The sequence below is a fragment of the Hesperophylax consimilis genome, chromosome 13, assembly GCF_061612785.1.
Source record: "Hesperophylax consimilis isolate HC1 chromosome 13, BYU_Hcon_1.0, whole genome shotgun sequence".
NCBI lineage: Eukaryota > Metazoa > Arthropoda > Insecta > Trichoptera > Limnephilidae > Hesperophylax > Hesperophylax consimilis.
The window spans coordinates 11181665-11201809 of record NC_142848.1 but is presented as its reverse complement, the minus strand read 5'-3'; the positions used below and the strand labels follow the sequence as shown (position 1 = coordinate 11201809).

General features: G+C 34.0%; 1 protein-coding gene across 2 annotated transcripts in view; it reads right to left on the bottom strand.

Annotated features, from left to right (window-relative positions):
• The window catches only part of LOC149418413 (uncharacterized), an 81558-nt gene that overhangs the window by 1982 nt on the left and 59431 nt on the right, over positions 1-20145 (bottom strand). For both annotated transcript variants that reach the window (XM_089638751.1, XM_089638750.1), the window contains exons 3-4: positions 7514-7711; positions 3552-3909 (exon numbers count right to left, since the gene is read on the bottom strand). In XM_089638751.1, the coding sequence (XP_089494877.1) occupies positions 3552-3909; positions 7514-7711 (556 nt within the window). The remainder of the gene's footprint in view (positions 1-3551; positions 3910-7513; positions 7712-20145) is intronic.

Genomic DNA, 20145 nt, shown 5'->3' with positions numbered 1-20145 from the left:
ACGAGTTATGTTTTATGTTATCCTGTTTTGATTCGCTAGTTATTTTGGTTTGAAAGTTTGAGTTCTATAAAGGACTAGCTAACGTGTACGCGGCGTTGCTAGACTTTTCTCTACTTTCAATAAATATAATATGCATTTTTTAAATATATTTAAACCTTTCGGAAAATATCTCAGAATCGTAGTGGAAACCCTATCAAACTCCGTTTCATAGTTTAGAAAAACTAGGTGCACAAACAGACAGATGCGGATAGTGACTATGTTTTACACTATTTAGAGAGGAAGAATGGGACCAGTCATAGATAAAATGCTTTTTTGTACATTTTATCAATATTATGAATTTTGTTTGGCATCAGCTGGGTTGGGTTACAATCTGTCATACCCTATCACTTTGTAAATGATAAAAGATAAGTTATGCCACTAAGAAGACAGTAGGGATAGATAATTTATTTAATATTTATGGTATAAATATACCATAAACAATAATTGTACGTCACAGTTAAACCAAGCAAAAATACAGGAAATAATGTTAAAAAAAATAACAATTCAGTGTGGCATTTGATCGTACAATGATATCAGAATGTATAAAATGAACAGAAACTCTAGACGGAAATTCTAGTAAGAGATTCAAGTGCAACATGCAAAACTTATAAGTAGACTTAGGTTAATTTAATATTGATTAAAAATATATGACATTATAGCCTTCTTGTACCTACATTTTGTGGAGTTAAATAGATCCGAAACATCTGCGTGTCTATTACTAACTTCATGTAATCTAGGTGCAAGCGAGTGTTTGAAATGCTCAGTCCTGGTATCATAAAATATATCAGTATATCCTGAATGTCTATACTACTATTTACAATGTTGAATAAAAACAAAATGATGATCTAGAAAGAAATGAAATAACCGACTATAGCCTACCACTAATACTCAAAGATCGCGAAGGGAGCCTAAGCATTATAAACTCATCACAAATAATGTAAGCACGTTAATAATTTAATTTCGTTCAAGATATTGGGAAAACTCACGTTCAATTAGTGCACCCATTATTACAATAATTAAGCCTTAACTACCACAGAAAACATAGAGATAGTATACAAAATGAGGAAACGTGAATGAGTAGGTAGGTACCTTCGCCCAAGAGTATAATTAAAAATTGGTTAAACCAAACAATATAATTTAATCATTATGGCGACATAAGACTCTAATACCGGGGGTTTGCTCGAAGTTCACATTTTAATTATTTCTGATGAACGTATTACTAAAACTTCAAATGTTTCTAGAGGGATCCCTACGTATGTAAGTTATTTGTATTTAAGACATATAAAAACATTACCTTATGATTACAATATTTTATGTAAAACGGTTTGAAATATTATAAAAAGTTTTTCAAATATAAAATTAGCGGTAAGCACCAGATTTTATTTTTCGTACGATGAATTAGGAACTTACCGAGAGATCCTTCTGGAAACATTTGAAATTTTACTAATATATTAATTAGAAATATATAAAATAAACCCCACAGAAATATAGATTTTCTAGGCCAGCTAGGGCAAAGTTGACCGTAAATCCATCCGTTACGCCCGACTGCGCGCCGAATTATTTTTACACGACTTCAACACTTATGTCGCTGATTCCCACTTTATTTTAGAGACTTGATAGGGCATATTCAACCGCAGGTCTGTCCAATACACCAGGGCCGCGCGTCGTATATTTTTGTGCACGGCTGCTTCACTTATGTCATTATGATTCTGGCTTTATTTTAGGGTATTGTTTCTCGTCACATTGTATCACATTGATACCTTCTATTTAGGAGACTCCAGAAATCATTCAGATTGTCCCGTGATTATTCACAGATCTGCGCTTGTAATAATAAGCCTGTTTTAACTCGATCGCATGGAATTTCATTTGTCTGTTAATTTTTTTACGTTTATTATTTAAACGAGCTTTATTTTGATTAGATGGTTAACTTTGGCAAGGTGGCTAACTTTAACTGGTAGATTTTTGACTCATTTACGTTTTAGAAAATCGGCTGTTTATGGGTATGAATACCGCACAAGAGTCCCAACTGTTTGGAACCAGTGAGACTATGTTATCCCTAATTGGGGTATGTGGCGGCAACCATTTTATAAAAAATGGGTAAAATTATTCACATTCCTGTTAAAAATGGGACTGCAGGCCTCTAATGAATGAATTGAAGGATTTCCTAACAAACTATCAGTAAAACACGATTGTGTTACGAGGTTGTCAGAACACGTGTTCATAAAAATTATAATATTTTCGTATATCGTCATTATATTTATCAGGATAAGCGTAGCTGCATGAACAAATATTCCGATATATAATGAATATACTAATATTTTATCGCATGCCATCACGTTTTTAACAGGATTTTAATAAAATAGCAATACTTATTTTCTCCGTGTAGGTGGCTTACTTTGACTAGGTAGCTAACTTTGACTGGGCTTTTCAATATTATGTCTGAAGAAAGTTTGAAAAAAGAATTGTAATTGAGATAGTGACGTTTTTTCGGATAAATTGTATAATTATTCCCTATTTATTTTTTTTACATAAAATATATGGATTACCTATAATTACGTAAGTGAAGGTATTTAAGTAACTACTTACAAATCTTATGATTTCAGAGGAAATTTTGGTTTTTGATTTATTAATAAATAAGAGAAAATTAGAAAAATACTTTTTTGGACGTGAGGTCTACTGTTTTTTTAATTTATTTTTTAATTTTTTTATTTTTATTTAAGTCCATAAAACAGGCATGGTGCCCAAGAATTTACATACATGGATGTTTAAATAAATAATAACAACAAAAATAGTAACAAAATGAATAAGCTAAATATGCAGAAGTAAATAACAATTAAGAATGGGTAAAAGGTAAATACAAATATGTTCATAAATGATTTGTTATTGTCACACCTGTACTGGTGAGACACTGACTAGGTAGGTACAATGTTGCTTCTCATTAAATAAAGGGTTTCATCACAATATCAGCTTAATGTGATTAAAGGTAATACATTTTTTTTGAAGTGTTTAAATTGGTCATTAAAAATGTCTATTACATTATTAGAGCCATGTATAATGTTATAATTTCTTAATGTTCGCGGTACAGGGGAAAAATATCCTGTATTTGTGTGGTAGGCTTTAATATAGAAAATGTCGTTCATCCTCCTTGTTGATTTTCTTGATGGAATATTGATGTTAATTTGGGATAAAATGTTTGGTGTATGAACTGATGCATGTATAATTTTGTGTAGGAGCAGTACGTCAAAAAGTTTACGTCTGACCGTCAGTGAGTGTAGTTTGTAGTGCAAAATTCGGTCATTATATGTTCCAAATTGACCAGATAAACCTTCACGATAAGCAATTACATGTGTTAGTTTCCTTTGTATGGATTCAATCCTATAATTATGAATCTCATAATTGGGAGACCAAATTGTTGATTCATATTCGAGAATACTTCGCACAATTGATTTATGTAATGTCAAAGTTAATACTGTTCATAGAACTAGTAGATTTTTTAAATAATATTTACTTACATCGTAGACCTAGCAGTGGCAGAAGGCGACCGCATGGTGGTTGTAATAGGTGAGAAGTTGACCATCTGTGGTGACCTTGTTGTCGCTTGAGGCGACCTCGTGAAGACCTGAGGGGGCATGTTGTCCACTGGGAGTGGGCCGTTGACCATTGGGGGTGGGCCGCTGACCGCCGGGCGGGCCACGTTGACCACTGGAGGGGGCATGTTGACGGTTGGGGGCGCCCTGATGGTTGGGCGGACTTCCGATGGCGATCCCTGATCTCCTACTTCTTCTGGACCGAATCTACTGAGGATGGCAGGTCTGGGAGGTGGGTTGGTTGGCGGGTTAGCTGATGGGAGAATCGGCTGGATTGGAGTATCTGCAATGTTAAAAAAATGTAAGTCTAATCACAACTACAAGACAATACCTTCAAATAAAGTCGAAATCATAACGACGTAAGTGAAGAAGTCGTGTAAAAAAATACACGACGCGCGGCCGTGGTGTATTGAATGGACCTACGGTCGAATTTGCTCCAGCAGTCCTAGAAAATTGATTTTTCCGCGGGGTTTGTTTTAATTAATACTGATAAATGTATCACTAAAATCTGAGATGTTTCTAAATAAATACCCCAAGAAGTTACTAATTCATCACCTAGAAAAATAAAATTAGTCCCTTACCGTTAATTTTATGGTTGAAAAATGTTTTATAAATTTTTCTAACCGTTTTTCGTAAAAAAATTATACAATAAATTAAACAATAAATAAATTTTATACAAAAAATTATACAATAAATTACGTTCGTTTGTATCGATCTGAAAAAAAAGATATTATAGTTTCGTATTCGTCGGAACTAATTAAAATGTTAGCCTCGAGCTAACCCCCGTAATTAGAGTCATGTGTCACCTAAACCTTGGTGTATTCCATTGTTGAATATTGTGTTAAAAAAAAACAAAAACATAAGAATTATTAATTTTGTCATTCAAAAAGAGTGATCTTGAATGTTGAGATGTATGCATGTAATATAATATTATTATTGTGTATGTATATGAATATATACAATATTTTCCGCTTACTGTGATGGTAGTAGAAGATTACAAAATATTGTCAGGTTAATCGTAACCCGGAAAAGATTATCTTTCTTTACGAACGAAATGAGTCTTGAAATTTGAGTTGGAGGTTAATATTAAAACGTCGGTTGTGTGCCTGTAACTCCAGTTCATCGAACTCTAGGACTCGGATTTACTTTGAATTTAAGAGTGAAAATTGGAACTGAACCTATAAAACAATGCTCAAACAGAAAATAATTTTCATTGCCGTTTTCAAAATAGTAATTATAATAATATCCCGTAATTTTCACGGGTCTGCGTTAGTACATAATAACTACTGGAGCGATTGGTGTTATATGTATTAATTTACAATATTATCTAATTAATACCATTCCTCAAATTATTATGAAAACATTTGAAACTTCTTACAACGGTTTAAAGCCAATGAATCCATCTAGATTTCATTATTTATTTCATATTTTTAAGTCCTATAAATTTGTCAAATTATGGCAAGTGATCATTCAAAATGTTTTTGCGAACTTGGCAAGATATGCCAAAAATCGCTGGGTGGTTAACATTAATGTTAGTATTAAATAACACTTTGTTGCAGCTTCATTACCACAAAAGAAACTATTTATATTGAGGGAGATAGTAAAAGATGTATTAAAGTTCATTTTATTCAATCAGACTTCAAATTTGAACATGTTTGACAGTTTTGACCACTATTCTTTTTGCTTGTTTTTAGGATGTGGCGTTTATCGTAGATTATGTTTGAAGATTGGGAAATACGCATAAATTATTTACGTATGTTTTTTTTTTCACATGTAGCAAACACTCTGTGGATATTCCTACATAGATTTCTAATTATTTATTTAGCCCAAACGAAGAATCTACTAACCTATTACTGATTAATTTTGTCATTCAATGAGAGTCACCTTGAATGTTGGGATTTATTTGTGTAGATTTCAATAATTTGTGCGTATAAAGCTTGCAGCGGAATTCTGTAATTTTACCGAGCATAATTATCAAGGAACAATACTAAACCCCTTAAAAAAATAGAAAACAGTACAAAATTTGTTTCGAATAAATTTAATAAAGAACAAAACAAAACGACTGGTTTTCAGTTCAGTGTTACAGGTGCGAGTCCTTATATATTTTTTTATTCTATGGAGGTTGGTTGACCTGACTTTATTTTCATTTTCGAAAGAGTGTTGTCTCTTTTTTATGTCTTCATGTGATGCATTAAAATTAAAGTGATTAGAACATAATGAGGTCTACGTGCCTACGCGCACAGTGACGGAAATACTTTCCTCAACTCTATCGCCGTGTATCTTTCTTTCAAGTACTTATTACCACCCACGACTCTAAATAAATTATGAATGTTTAGTATTTAGATGAATGGTGCTAATTGATGCGACCAATTGATCGTTTACAGAGGTAAATGAAGCGATTGAGACTTCTCATTGACGGCAAATGATGTAAATGTCGATTGAAGCTCTATTGACAATTTATATTCACCATCTAAAGCAGGAGTGGATAACCTTTGGTTTTAACTTAAAAGTTACTCCTCGTGCTAGTTCCCAAATTTAAATAAAACTATATCCAGAACACGAAAATGGTTTTTCCGATGTTTGCAGGACATAGTCTGCAACTAGAATTTCATAACTGCACTTCAAACACGAGAATGGCTTCATCGGGGCCTCCTGTGTTGGCATAAAAATCGGTCACCGGATAAAGAACAGAAGAGTGACCAAACAGAACACGATGATAGGATAGGTGTTGTTAGGTTAGGTTATGAGTAACGAATTATTAAAAGCATTAATTATTCGCCTGAAATAACCCTACAAATTGAAAATATCTCCCGAATAAAAATAAATGCCGCCGATGGGAATTGAACCCGCACCTTCTGATGTCCGGTCAGGTGCTTTGGACCACTGAGCTACGTCGGCTTATTCCCAACCCGCCAAATAATTCAATATGTACAAGTACTTCAATCGACAATTACTGCTTATTATATATTAAATATAATTTATTTATTTATTTTTTCAATTTGTATGGTTATTTCAGGCGAGTAATTAATGCTTCTAATAATTCGTTATCCTTTGTGCTATGCAACCTTGTCTAATAAACAAAAAATAATAGGTTATGAGTGTTTATTCGCGTCACTTACTAACATTTTTAATGTCGTCCTTGTTCAGGAAATCTAATGAACCTCTTGGTGAAGTCAGTGAGCAGTTTGCTAGTTGCTTACTTTACTCAGTATTTTTCCCATTATGAGGGTTTATTCTGGTCACTTACCAACATTGTTGTTGTCGTCCTTGTCTAGGAAATTTAATGAACCTCTTGGTGAAGTCAGTGAGCAGTTTGCTAGTTGCTTACTTTACTCAGTATTTTCCCCAGTATGAGGGTTTATTCTGGTCACTTACCAACATTGTTGTTGTCGTCCTTGTCTAGGAAATTTAATGAACCTCTTGGTGAAGTCAGTGAGCAGTTTGCTAGTTGCTTACTTTACTCAGTATTTTTCCCAGTATGAGGGTTTATTCTGGTCACTTACCAACATTGTTGTTGTCGTCCTTGTCTAGGAAATTTAATGAACCTCTTGGTGAAGTCAGTAAGCAGTTTGCTAGTTGCTTACTTTACTCAATATTTTTCCCAGTATGAGGGTTTATTCTGGTCACTTACCAACATTGTTGTTGTCGTCCTTGTCTAGGAAATTTAATGAACCTCTTGGTGAAGTCAGTGAGCAGTTTGCTAGTTGCTTACTTTACTCAGTATTTTTCCCAGTATGAGGGTTTATTTTGGTCACTTACCAACATTGTTGTTGTCGTCCTTGTCTCGGAAATTTAATGAACCTCTAGGTGAAGTCAGTGAGCAGTTTGCTAGTTGCTTACTTTACTCAGTATTTTTCCCAGTATGAGGGTATGTTCTGGTCACTTACCAACATTGTTGTTGTCGTCCTTGTCTAGGAAGTTGACGAATCTCTTGGTGAAGTCGCCCGTGGGGTCCCACTTGGCGGACAGCAGGCTCCACTCGGCGGGATAGTTATCCCGCAGTCCCCGGAGGATGACCAGTGCGTTGTGCTTCTGGCGGCTGTTGCAGCGGGCGCACTTGGTACGCAGACCCTCGGGAAGAATCCCTGGAAAAATAAAATAAATATTGATAAACTGGATTTTGATCGAAAAGACTAATACATTAAACCAGTAAATAATGTCTACAGGACAAAAAGTACGTATTTAAACGTAAGGTTAGTAAGTTTAATTACAAGAAAGAAATATTGAACAAGGAAGATGATAATATGATCATTGTAATGATGATCTAATTGTCAGCAATAATGTAACTTAAATATACAAGTAATATAAAAACGTTAAAGAAGAAAAGAAATTATTCTTTTAATTCGAGAAATTAATTAATGAAGTAATTAATTAGCAATCAGGTAACTAATTAATTAAGAAAAGTAGTGAACACACTCACGACTATAATTTTAACACGGTTAATAAAAGCAATAGAAATAATCATGACACAGGTTTTATATTTTATCATATTACCTGCAATAAAAATATATAAATATAGCTATACACGATGTCTAGAAACAAGTAATACAAGCGGAAAAAAGAGGAATCTATATCACATACAAAACCCAAAAAATATATAGACTTTTAAAACTTTTTTAATTTTTTTCGGAATCTTAAGATTATTTACTATTAGAGTCGGGTCTAGGCTTCGATGAATTAAGTTAATAAAAAGATACACCGAATTTTTTGAAATTTGAATTAAAATGTTTCAACTCAGGCTCAATTTACTCCAAAACAAAAACTCGTATCAAAAACGTAATGCTAAGAAATGTGATGTAGATTCACCAGTTTCCACATTGTACTACTAGTTTCCGGACACCATGTATATTATACTATACGAGTAATATAATATACATATTTTATATAGACATATATCTTCCTTTTGTATGTATTTTCTATGACATCAGATTTGTGTAAGAACAAGCGAGTATCTAATCTGGTCTGAATAAAGAGTGCTGATTTGAGGAAGAGAAATTACCAATTTGACCATAACAATTTTTTGTGTATGTAGTTCGTACGCAATACGTTACGTTACTTATTTAATGCTACGTTTAAATTCTAGACTCATTTGTACGACCTTCAACCAGCACGTTTTTTCCAAAAAGTCAAGTGTGATTTATTCAGCGTAATTATGATACAAGTATTCAGTAATATGTCAAGTGATTTATCGCAAAAAAGCTTGTTGATCATTAATTGAAAGTTGTAATTACCTTGAAGTGTGTATGACCATTTTGCACCCAGGGATCAACGAAAGTAGTAAAACCTATTTTATAGGCCTAAACGCAATAAATTAACGTTACATTACTATTTACGGGCTTAAAGATCTCATTAGAATACTGGAAACATGCAATAAAACTTTACGAAAAAATCTGTGTTGATTAGTAATCTTTGATATTTCAAAAGCGTCACAAAAAGTACCGTACATTTTATAAAACATGTCATTATCAAGAGCATAAAAATATCGTCAAACGTTATTATTAAACTTTATAAATTTGGTTGATTCAGTGAGTAATACTTTGTTACTGAGTACTCAAACGTATTCATTGTTAAACAAAGATTTATTTTTTATTTTAATATTTCGAAATGCCTTACGGCAAATATCTGTTATTTTACAAAACAACCCTTGTGTAATTTTTCTGTAGTTTGGTTGTAATAAATAATCAGAAAATTAGTAAGGTATTGATCAATGGCAGAATAATAAAAACCCGAAACACCGTGAAGTTTATTCTGATAATAAAAATAACACCAGATTTGCAGATGGTATTTTACTCGTTAGTTTATTCTTCTAATAACAATAACACCAGATTTGCAGATGGTATTTTACTCGTTAGTTTATTCTTGTAATAACAACAACACCAGAATTGCAGATGGTATTTTACTCGTTAGTTTATTCTTGTAATAACAATAACGCCAGTTTCGGAGATGGAATTTTACTCGTTAGTTTATTTTTGTAATAACAATAACACCAGATTTGCTAATGGCATTTTACTCGTTAGTTTATTCTTGTAATAACGATAACACCAGATTTGCAGATGGTATTCTACTACTTAGTTTATTCTTTAATAATAGTAACACCAGATTTGCAGATGGTATTTGATTCGTTGATTTATTAGTTGTTAACTAGGTAGTAATTACTTTTGGTATAGTTTCAGATATTCGTGGATTATTTAAAATTGTGATGTGTTTACTTGGATGGTGCACGGAGAAAAATGAATATTGCTAATGTATGAAGAATCTCTTCAAATTGTTTGTAATGCTGTTAAAAACGGGATTGCATCAACAGGTTTCCTGGTAAAATTTGAGTAAATTACGACCATGTCGGAACACTTATTCATGAGATTCGGATACTTTTGAATTTTGTTATGATATATTATCAAGCCAAATGGAAGCGTTCCGACAGTAATTTGCTAAAAGTTAATTCATTCGTTGAGGCCAGCAATCGCGTTTTTAAAAAGTTTACCGACAATTCAAAAAGATTCTTAATTAATTACCAATACTCATTTTTCTCAGTGTGAAAGGGTGCGATTTCGTAATCTGGGTTTTCCTAGGAGATCAATGAAAAAATACAAATAAATCATCATAATTGTGTTTGAGTGTTGTTTTCTTTGTTACGTAAAGTGTTCGAAGACTAATTGAATCCTTGATAAAAAAGTGACGTCTTCGTGAAAGCCGTGGTAACTAATAAAAAATAGACAAAGAAGCTTCCAACTAATTAGTGTCCAATTAAATAAATAATTTAGTTGGTTCATCTCCGAAGAATGGAATAGCGAGTGAAGGAAGGTTCATAGATTCTGTAATCGTGCTGTTAAGAGCTGCAATTAGTAGGTTAGATAACAACATGAAAGGTTATTAAGTTTCAACTCAATTCAGTTCATTACTCTTTGCAGAAATCATCTCGATTAGGTAAACGGTAGACGAGTTGAAAATGACAATGATGTTAGTTGACGCACGCCATATATATATCCAAATTAATATACTTGCCCTAACTTGAAAACTGGGTATCATATCGTCGAGATGGAGGCAAACAAAATAGCCAAATTTTTGACACAGAGAGTCCGAGAAAGCTTTGAATAAACTACGATATCATACATTGTATGTCGTTCTATTGACTTACGAAGAGCGCACATTGAAATAACCAGAAACTACACAAAAAAGTTAACTTCGCTAATGTAAGGCAGAGGTTCGCAGCGCAGTACATTGTGAAAATTTTCTACGCAGATTCTGAATTAAGGTTTTTTAACGCGACGCAAAAAATGAGTGAGGTGGGTAAATTATAACACACTTGTAAAAGTGTCTAACTAAATAGTGTAATAAAATATTCAATTTTGGAAACAAGCCCGAACTTTTGTTTACTCGATTTGGGATATGTATAGTAAAGTTTTTATACGCAGCCAGCAATTTGCGCGCCATTGTAAAAAGGACTAGTAATTCTAAAGCAGATTTTATTTTCAATGACTGATAGTGATATTACAATGCGAGTTGCCTGCATACATTCAGATTCAGTTATTGACAAGTCATAGAAAGGGAAACGGTCAAGCAGCCGCCCGCGCTTCGCGCAACTTGGTATGTTCCACTTTTCCTGATTCGCTGGTATATCAATTTGAATTCCTACGACGCACGCACAATTTTAAAACTCTGTAGATTTTTTGATACTTGTTATCGTTCCCGAACACGACTGAAGTACACACAAAAGTTCATGTCTAATAAATTAAGTACACTTAGTCGTTGTGAACAATTTTTTGTTCTTTGGTTCTCTGCAATGAAACTTGGGAACGATGAAAAGGTACAGACATTATTACCTAAAACCTTTTCTTCATATTGTGTCCCCTCGGCAGATTTTTACGACCTGTACCGTCCACTATATCAACTGTACCCTTCTAATATCTTTGACTGTACCCATGGAACTATGATTAAATCCTGTACCTCTAGTCAAATTTGAAAGCTTAAATTTTCTTCGCTGGGCTTTCTCAATGTCCAAGATAGACATTTTTTAAATAAAATTGACCGTTGGTTGGTGGTTACAGTAAGAAATTTGTAATTTAATATCCCTTTCCAAGTGTACCATTTTTAACTGTATCAACAAATGTGTATTTAAAATACAAATTAAAAAAGAGAAAGAAGAAATAACTAATAACAGCAATAATTTTTAGCCAATATTCTCGTGACATCTCGTTACGGAAATGCTTTGTCACAGAAAATTTCGATTGATTTGCATCTACCAACGCAAATATTTGATGTCATTATTCCTTTAATCATTTTAAGATGCGTTGGTGACAACAATATTATGTCATGAATTCCACCAAGGCTAATCCGTCATGGTGTGACTGTACTTAATAAATTATTAATAATAGCTGTCAGTCACCCAACGCTGGCTGTTCCTTCACACCAACATGTCTACATATTATTAACTACCCACATCACTTCCCCAATTACTACTAAGATTGTATCTTATTAAATGGTCAATTAGTGTAATAACGGACTAAAAAAATATATCTGCATATGCGAAATAACAAAATACTTATTTTCAAAATGATGAACACAAGATAAAATAGCTCATTAATCACTGGGTTTATGTACAGATTATGGGGTCTTTTCGGATGGAAAAAAGCATTATGGTAAAATATTGAATGCTGCACCTAAAATAGTGATGGGTGTGGACTAGGGACACGAGGAGAAGTTATGAGAGCCGAATACTATTGGTAATTATTATCGTCTTGGTATAGGCTTTTTTGCGAGCAGTCATGCTGTATGGGATGGAGCATTCTCAATCAAGTTTCCCATTGTAAATATAATTTATGCTAAAAATGCCCAGTGAAAATGGGAATGAAGCAAGTTTGTTCTTTTCAAATCTCGAACCTGATAGATTTGAGATTTTAAAAGTACTATCGTGATTTTTTTGGGGCACTATGCCGTGTTGCGCATCCTTCTTATTTAGCTAACATTTTGGAAAGCTTTACTTATTGTGGAACGCTTTCACAAGCGTGTGCATCATTAGGTCGGAAGTGTGTATTTATGTATGTGGAAGTGATACCGTGTTGCAAGTTTAATCTGGTTTTCTGCGTTTAATTTTGTTGTAGCCATCTAATTCCGGACACCAAGAAATATTAAGCTCAGCTTATATTAATATTTATGGTGTTTTTGTGGATTTAAACAGCCTCCACAATTAGGCGTGCTCGATGCGTTTTGGGCCTTAACAACACTTTATTCATAAATCATAAAAGTAATGGCCGGTTTCAATTAATTCTCGGGAATTGCCGATTTGTCCGGATGGCTGAGTTTGCACGCTCAAAAATGTTCTGAGATCCTTTTGGAGCTGCTCCGTTTTATCTGGTATACCTTGTCACACCCGAGCAGCTGATACTAAAAGCTGTACTTTAAATACTAATAACTTTTTTAATTTCTCGACAAGGTTATTTTTTTTACGTTGGTGATGTGTATGTTTTAAATACAAACCAAGTTTTTACGATAAAATAAAATAAATGTTTAATACAGTTAATGTGTTTAATCTATTTTTACGTTTTTACACCCAGAATACCTATCTACATTTTTGGTTAAAAAATCAAACGTTATTTTTTTGTTGGAAGGGGGTAAGTATCGCGGTTTGTGCATGAAAACGGTTCAAATTCAGTTAACAGTATAAGGAGTCATTACCAATTTTTCAGAATATGTATGCATATAACGTTCATAATGTGTTCTTACGCAAGTGATCGATTGATTTTCAGATGCAGATAAGATTAAACTCCTAATCAGGAAGTACAAGGAGCCATTTCCGCAGTCGTTACAAATTATAACATTATAAAAGTAATGCTTTGTGATGGAGTCATTACATGATTTAACAAATTAAAAACTTATTAGTGGCTGCAAAAAAATAATAAGTAATTCCCCAGTGCGGTGGTAAATTTTGACAACTAATGTATTCAAATAATAATTATTTACTAACTTAATAATCTGATCGATAAATATATGTTAAAGTTCTATTAATGTCAAGGCAACGGTTCCATGACAACTCAACACAATTTTAAAAAGTGATATAAAATCATGAAAAGCGATAAAAACTAAAATATAAACCTTACCCACGTAACCTATTTAATCTAGTTTCTGTTTCATCACTTTTCAGGACTTTGTATCACTTTTTAAAGGTGTGTTAAATTGTCATTTTGATGAGTTATCTGGTCGCCCAAGGCAACCTACTTATAACTCTTGTTAGATTTAATTCACAAGGAAAAGAAACTTTAAAAAATTATGGATAATTGTAAATTTTGTGGATAGCTAAATACATCAGGGATAACGAATGAGGCAATAAATTTAGATTTTCAAACTTATCTGTATACTAGCTGACGTGCACCCGGTGTTGCTGGGGGTTATCCTTAGGAGATAGACATATATCATTGCAGACTTTTGTTTAGGCCTTTAATGGTGCACAATTCCTTAGTACATTATATGCTTAGGAATAGCTGGTTAAAGTTTGTCGGGTACGTGCCAATACACCCTGTATATTAATATTGCTTAGTAAAGTACACGCAGTATATAAATAGAATATGTGATAATAATAATGTACTATATTTCCTTCAGAATTGCACTAATCATATATTAACCTGACTTTTCGTTAATTCTTAAGATGGTTTTAAAACTTATTTCAAAAGCAGACCATATGAAAACGTTTTAATTGTTTATCAAAACATCGCCATTGACGGATCGTCTGAAAGAAACAACATTTCACTTCGATGATGACCAAGCAATTTACTGTTCAAATTTACATATCATCATATCCAATTCAAGGCGGGTAAGGGTACCACCATCCTGGGAGCCATTCATTGGATATCCAACACCTCTGCCATAGGTAACCCCAGAAGACCGACCCTTTGACCTATCCTGCCGGATTCGACCCATTCTTAAGGGAATGATTTCACACGTAAGTCACTCCTGGACACACTGACCTACCCAACCCACCCCTACTTTTTCTTTGTCTGAACTTGTTCTTCTTCCTTTCCTTAAAGACCGTCCACACAGCATCGGCGAAGATGATATACGCCTTGAGGGAAATCAATTTCCTCTAGTTAATGTTAAAAAATGTTATTGTTTCCTGGCTGCCATATCAACTGGCGTTATGCAGATTAGGTTTTGTTCCCGAAGTAAGCGCACCTTTACCCCCGGACACCCTGTATAATGATAAAAAACAATTAAGTATACGTAACAAGAAAGCTAAGCTTCGTAGCAGAGTTCTAATAATTATTTAAGAGTAGAGAGCTATAATTATCTATCGTTGTCTTGTTTGTATACGTTTATCTATTCAATAATATTTTCAATATAAAAGCAGGTAAGAAATTAGCGCACGATTGAGATATATAATAGAACGAAAGCGCAATGAAAACTAATAGTCGTTAATTAAATCGATGGAAATTGCAGGTAATTACTTCCTCAGAAGCTCGAAAGTAGGTGACTCCGGAACCACTTGACATTAATAGGCACATCTAAGTTTTCTAGCGGAACTGATTAGCAATTCAATAAGCTTGATTATTGGAAAAATGAACTTGATATGAACGTATCTGAAAATACTTGTTTTTAATACATGCAAATGATGTGTACGAAAATTTAACGACCTGTTAATGAAAATATTAAATAAACATATTTTACTAATATTTGAAGGAGAGATTATTAAGAATTGGGGTTGAGACGTTGGAACTTTTGACTACTAAAATAATGATTTGTGAAATAATCGTTAGAATACATTTAGTAAACTGAGAAAAGAGCAATAATTATAATTATTTGACCATACAAGTTCACATCTGACAACTAAGGCCAGATGGTCCAGATAAAAAAAAACCGAACATTTTTGGCAAAGGGTCTTGTTTTTTTTTTGTACAATTTGTCGAAAACCAAAGGGTCCTTTGATAATCATAAACCCCTTTGATTTTGGCCAAAACAAATAGAGAAAATTAGCGAAAATCTCAGGGTGAACACAATGAAACACTTAGTAAACATTAAAACTTATATTTATTATTGCTATTGGTAAGCATAAAATCACATTTTAACATATTTGCCACTAGATAATACTGCTTTAAGTAATCGCTTATTTCCTGAAATTATATCTTTAAATTCAGTTCAACTGACATTTACTTTTTACGGTATTCACACCTAGTAGATTTCTTTCGTCAGTTCATAAATTATTCATTATAGACTTTTTAATGGTGTTTTTAAACAAAACATTTTTTTATGTCTTGTCTTAATTAAATAATATGATATCTTGTTAAGTTAAGACATGAAAACTTCAATTACAACCAAAATAAGCTATTTTTTCGAATGTTGTCCATAATTGGTTTTATTTTTGATATATTCTCAAATGTATAAACTGATAAAATGCAAACTGTCGATATCCCGAAAATTAATAAATTAACAGTAGAAAAATATATTTAATATTATTTATAAACAAAAGGATGGCTTAGCAATGGATCTAGGATGACAGAGCAATGGATATTAGTAGGGCATCTAGGAGCTCTTTAGTAGGAGATATACATTTTTTAATAATTTAGAACTAAAGTTTTTTTAATAGTCGTGATTTATTATTAAATATGTTTATTTTTGGAAAAGATACCTCGATATTTTTTTGCGTGTAGTCTGGAACTAATCGACAACTTAAAATTTTCCTAAATTTCACTAAAAAACACCATAAAAAAATTAAATCAAATTGTAGCATAATTTTTTTGGATTTGAGTATTTGCACTGTGCTGAATAAATTAGCATTTCATATTTTCATAAACCCGCTTACAGATATTATACATAAAACATCGAACCATCCATTTGCCCATACTTTTAAAAGCAATTATTATATTCAAATCTCCAGAGCTCATCATGATGACGTTGCGAACTGAAAAGGATTGGAACGACAAAATCCCAAATAGAGAAAGGGGCGCATGTACCATGATACCGGAGATCATCGCGCAAGAGCTTCACTGCCATAACAACAGAATTTCTGGCTAAAAGTTAAATTACCGAGGATTAAAAAATAAATGTCTCAATGTTTCTTTGAATAATTATGAAAAGTAAAGTAAAGCATAGGTGGTATTTATTGACAGTAACTAAACACAAAAATTTAACTTTATGTATGTGATATCCCATAGAGAAAAGGTGCTTGTCATGATTTTTGCATTGTATACATAGATTGAAATTAACATAAAGACAATGGATTTCCTTTGAAATATTCCGTGACAGTAGGTGCAAAATTTTATAGTGGAAACATTCATTTCCTTTTGTGCCTTTTTATTGTCACAAATTAACTTGTTTTGGGATCGACCATATTCACTATCTATATTTCGATGGTCCCGAAGAACCATGTCGGATGTGCAAATATGTAGTTTTGCAATGGAGCTGGTTAGAAAGCTTAGTTTTCTGCAGTTTTACTGTTTTTGATAATATATTCCTCCAAATAAATTAATAGGGGTTTGTGCAAAATATCAAACGACACTACATTTCTTATAAATAAATAAATAAATAATTGTTTATTCCAGAATGTGGGGAGGTTAGTGCAATCCCACACAATCCATAAAATATAACTACAATGTTATATACAGAGATACAATTAAGTACAAATAATTTAAAATGTAAGTTTGATAGAGCAAATAAAATATAAGAAAAGTAAAAGGAACTATATAGAATGGAGAGTGTTAACATAAAACATTTAAATATCTTGTAAGCTTATCATCGGAGCGATAATTATGGGGGCCAATATTTTTCTCCAATGTTTTTCGATGCTCGATCCTGAGGTCTGGCGGGATTCGATGATGAGGATGTTTCTGGAGTTATTGATCCTTCCCCTCGTTCCGGCTACCCTGGATCTCATTAGGGCAGCAAAGCCGGGAACTCTTCCCTCCATGAACATCGAGGAGGCACTGCAGTGCCTTGGAAGTCCGAACATTATGCGGTAGGCATTATTGTATTGAATCCGAAGTCTTTCCATGGTTCGCTTTTTGAAATTGGCCCACAGCTCGCAAGTATACAAGGTAGTGCAGAAAGCTGAGAATAGCGTCCTTTTCACCTGCGGGCTGCAGAGTCGAAATCTTCGACTGAGCATGTTACTTTTTATGCTCAGTGCTCGCCTCTGCCTATCGATGTCGTCGTCATCCGTTAAGTTGTTGGTGATGATATGCCCTAAATATTTCGTTGTTTCTACTATTATGAGAGGTTCTCCATTTAAAAACGCTGGGGGAATCTTTTTTGGTCCTTCTCTGTATTTGACGACCAGCAGTGCTGTTTTTTTCGCGTTATATAACATGTTTGTTTCGAGTGCGTATTCTTCGCAGATCTTCAAGAGAATTCTTAGTCCCCTTATTGACGGTGCCATCAGCACCATATCGTCTGCGTAGCTCACGTTGTTGATGCATTCTCCTCCAATATGGCAGCCTACCCCAGCGTTATTTAACCTGTGAGTTAATTCATCCATATATATGTTGAACAGTACTGGGGACAAACAACCTCCTTGTCTGACCCCACTCTTTAAGAAAAAGGGTTCTGAGAAACCATCTTTCCATTTAACGAAGTTTTCTTGTTGACGGTGCCATGTGTCGAGAATTCGTACTACTTTCCATGGTAGACCTCTTTCTTTTAGTTTGGTCCACAATAATGGATGGTAGACTCTGTCGAAGGCCTTACTAAGGTCCAGAAAGCATGCGTAAGTTGTTGTTTTTCTCTTCCTGTAGTATTCCAATGTCCGTTTTACGCAGAATATGGCTGAGTCCGTGGAGCATCCTGTTTTAAAACCCATCTGATTGTCTTTCGTTTTCAATTGGAGTCCGACTTGATCTAAGAGAACTCGTTCAAATATTCTGGCGGTGGCGGTGGCGATGGATATCGGTCTGTAATTTTCCTGTAAAGTTATGTCTGTCAGTTTAGATTTTACTATCGGTATTATGATTGTCTTTGTCATGTCTTTGGGTAGATAACCACTCTTTATGATATCGGTGAACAATGTTGCCAGTAGTTTCAGAATCGCTACCCCTGCATGTTTGACGTGTTCGGTACTTAAGCCGTCATGTCCTGCTGATGTTCCGGATTTCATGTTTTTAATGGCGGTTTTCACCATGTTTGCAGTGACTATAGGGTCAATGTCATCATAGGCGTTCAAATGCGCTTCGTTTGAGGAGATGGTCGGCGTGGTAGTCGCGAAATGTTTTTTGAAAATATTGGCGATTACTTCAGGATTCGTTTCTCCGTTTATGTTGCAAGAGACTTTGGAACGCATGTTCAACATTTTATTAGATTTATTCCAAAATGATTTGAAGTCCCGATTGTCTAAGTCCGCTGCTATTTTATCCATCTGGAGTTGTGTCGAATTCCTTTGGCATTGTTTTAGAGCTGTTTTGAAAGCGGCACGCTTTGTCCTTCTATCTTCCGCTATGGGACCATTGTGCGGTCTCCCATTATCAATCCAGGTGAGCATTGCTTGTCTTGATTTTTCGTATTTGTCTGCAACAAATTCATTCCACCCACAGACTTGCTTATATTTTGGTGTAGTAGTATTTCTAAATATACAAGCGGCACTATATCGTAATGCTTGTACTATACATCCATAGAGGTGTTTTATTTTGGCACGTTCAGGGTTGCCACCGTCCTCATGAAATGTATTTTTTGGTTTGATTTTAGCTAGATAAGTTTGCGAACATGAGTTATAAATTCCGATATCACGTCTATTTTTCGGATTCCATAATGCTTATATAATGACGATCTCCTACACGCAGTAAGGCTTGTGCAAGGGTTCTTAAATATAGGTTACTTTAGTTTAATTTTATTCATTTACTAGATATGTTTTTATTACAAGTAAATGAAAATTGTTATAGGAGTTCACATGTGTAGTGGATGACATTATTCAAGGGTAAATTGATTCAGTACGTATAGTGGAAGACTTAATAACAGTTTATAATTGAATTGAATAAATAATCGGTAGGAAAAAAAAAATTGTATAACGTAAGACAAAACAATATAATGAGCTATAACTATATATAATACATCAATGGCTATAACTAACCAATATGGCTACTAACCAACTCACGGCTAGGTATGAAATCAACATCGCCACGTAACAAGAATACGGGCAATGGAAAACGCAACACCGTCCCGCGCCGCATAGTCCCGTGTACGGGCGCGCCAATCGAAATATATTGAACGGAGCGTTCTCGGTTTCTTACTGCATACGGTTTATGCTGATTCCTAACCGACCGTATGACAAATCAATAATCGAATAGATCAATTTATATTGACTTCACAGTTCTGTGAAGACGTGCTACAAATGACAAGATGTATAGTAGTGCAGTGATTACATCGGAACAGACAGACGGTTCAATTTTCAATTTGGGAGGCGGGAATGGGTTCCGCCGCCCCAGGAAAAAAAAATAATAACGTTTCTGCCATAGGTCACCCAAAAGTGATTCTCTACGTTTGGTGACTTAGCAGGGGTGCCCGGATTCATGGGTGAGGTTTATCTGGATCTTGGCGGTGGATGTATCTG